Source organism: Perkinsus marinus (genome assembly GCF_000006405.1).
Source record: "Perkinsus marinus ATCC 50983 genomic scaffold scf_1104296938574, whole genome shotgun sequence".
Classification (NCBI taxonomy): Eukaryota; Perkinsozoa; order Perkinsida; family Perkinsidae; genus Perkinsus; species Perkinsus marinus.
In genome coordinates this window covers 1-1,656 of record NW_003213372.1, presented here as the reverse complement: position 1 = coordinate 1,656, position 1,656 = coordinate 1, and the positions used below count along the sequence as shown (strand labels likewise).

At 46.4% G+C, this 1,656-nt stretch overlaps 1 protein-coding gene across 1 annotated transcript; it reads left to right on the top strand.

The window, feature by feature from the left end:
• Positions 1 to 77: 77 nt before the first annotated feature.
• Positions 78 to 1,570, top strand: Pmar_PMAR009234 (hypothetical protein; the record flags this gene model as incomplete). The annotated part of the gene is made up of 9 exons (XM_002782693.1): positions 78 to 165; positions 337 to 425; positions 485 to 604; positions 653 to 732; positions 793 to 894; positions 970 to 1,070; positions 1,126 to 1,231; positions 1,314 to 1,375; positions 1,455 to 1,570. 9 exons carry the CDS (start codon positions 78 to 80, stop codon positions 1,568 to 1,570), a joined length of 864 nt encoding a protein of 287 aa, XP_002782739.1.
• Positions 1,571 to 1,656: the final 86 nt, after the last annotated feature.

The window sequence follows — 1,656 nt, the reverse complement described above, 5'->3', positions numbered from 1 at the left end:
TCGGCTGATGCTTACAAATCTACCGAGACGGGTAGTAGAGATCTCTCAGCTAAGGTTCACCCAGTGTCTTCTCAGATATGCTCACGTTAAAGGAGGAGAGAATTGTATTGCTGAACAGTCAGATAGCTGAGATCCGAGACGAATTAGATCGGCTACGTCAGCGAGGTAGTAGGACAGCTATCATTGCTTCACTACATTCCACAACTGCAATACATCTGATCACTCGGAATACGCGTTGGCAGTCTAATTTTTCTCATCTATTAGAACGTCTCTAGCAGGATCATTGTCGTTAGCAGTATCGTCTGGGTAGAGGTCTATCAGCAATCCTTTGATCAGATGCTTTGGGATTAATGCATGCTAAGCTAACCCCAGCCGATGAGCTGGAGACTGGCGGTCAACCAGTACTACCAGATGGAGGCTACAATGTAATAGCAATAGGAGGCTGTATGAAGTACTGGTAATATTACGAATCGTCTCTGGATAGGATCATATGCTACGCTATACATTCCCTCTGCCTCTACCCAACAATGATGAACAGTCATTCCTAGTGCATGAAATGCGCGACTTCAAAGTCGCGGTGGCAGAGAAGCATGAACGGCTTCATGTAGGGTCTCCTGGAGGGTTCCTCTCGGGGACGGGACGGTGTGATTAGGTACTGCCGCTTCCTGTTCTAGCTGAGGGGGAGGCTCCATCTAGGGACCTAACCTGGTTTAAAATGGAGGATAACCAATGGTAGAACTGGCAGCAACAGCTGGGATAGATCAGCATACTCTTGTTTCGTGTTATAATCAGGGATCTTCTAGCATATGAGATGCTTCTATTGGCCTACTTCAAAGCTACTGATGATGATGGTAATACATTCAGGATGTCTAAAGATGAGAAGGATGCACTGAGGTAGTATTCATTTGTCCTTTCTGAGATTGCCGTCTGGGAACATCTATACGATAGTGTGTCATCCATCCTCATCAGGGAGAGTATACAGATGTGCCGGGTCCGTCTACGTATATCAGCTACCTTACACCAGCAAATAGTGGAAATGCTTCTACCTGATCTAAATGGCCATAAGATATGTAAGTCGATCCTGGCCACTATATGAGCTGCTTATCATCAATGGTCCCTCCCTAGGTCCACCATTAGACGTACGATTCCGCTTGTATAGGCTGGTTGCTTTTGATATCAAAGAATCTAGAGTGCCTATCAGCCAGAAGATCTACTCACAATGGGTTGTCAGGTAGGGAAGACACTCTAGTCCTCGTGCTCTCCTTCTTGCTGCTGCTGCAGCAGCTGCTCTCGGAATTTTCTCTTTGCCTCAGACAATGTGCAATGGTACGATGGGTAGTATACTGTGTACAGAAGATTATGGGAGGTGTGCCAGGTAACGTAGGTTACGGGATATCCTTGTGGAAATACACTGCCCCGATGATGATGATGGAGGGAGAGGATACTTTTGTTAGATATGGTCAAGAATGCCATTATGGACTTCCATCCTAGCAAGCCAGATTCATGGAAGCAGATGCTGGAGGCTCTCAATGGTAGTGTGCAGGGGCTCTATCTGCCAACCCTTCTGTGATCGGCATCATCTACGATCTGCTGCACAGTCCTGCTTCTATCACATCCTTACTTCAGATGTTATGCAACCAATCCACAATCCCAATG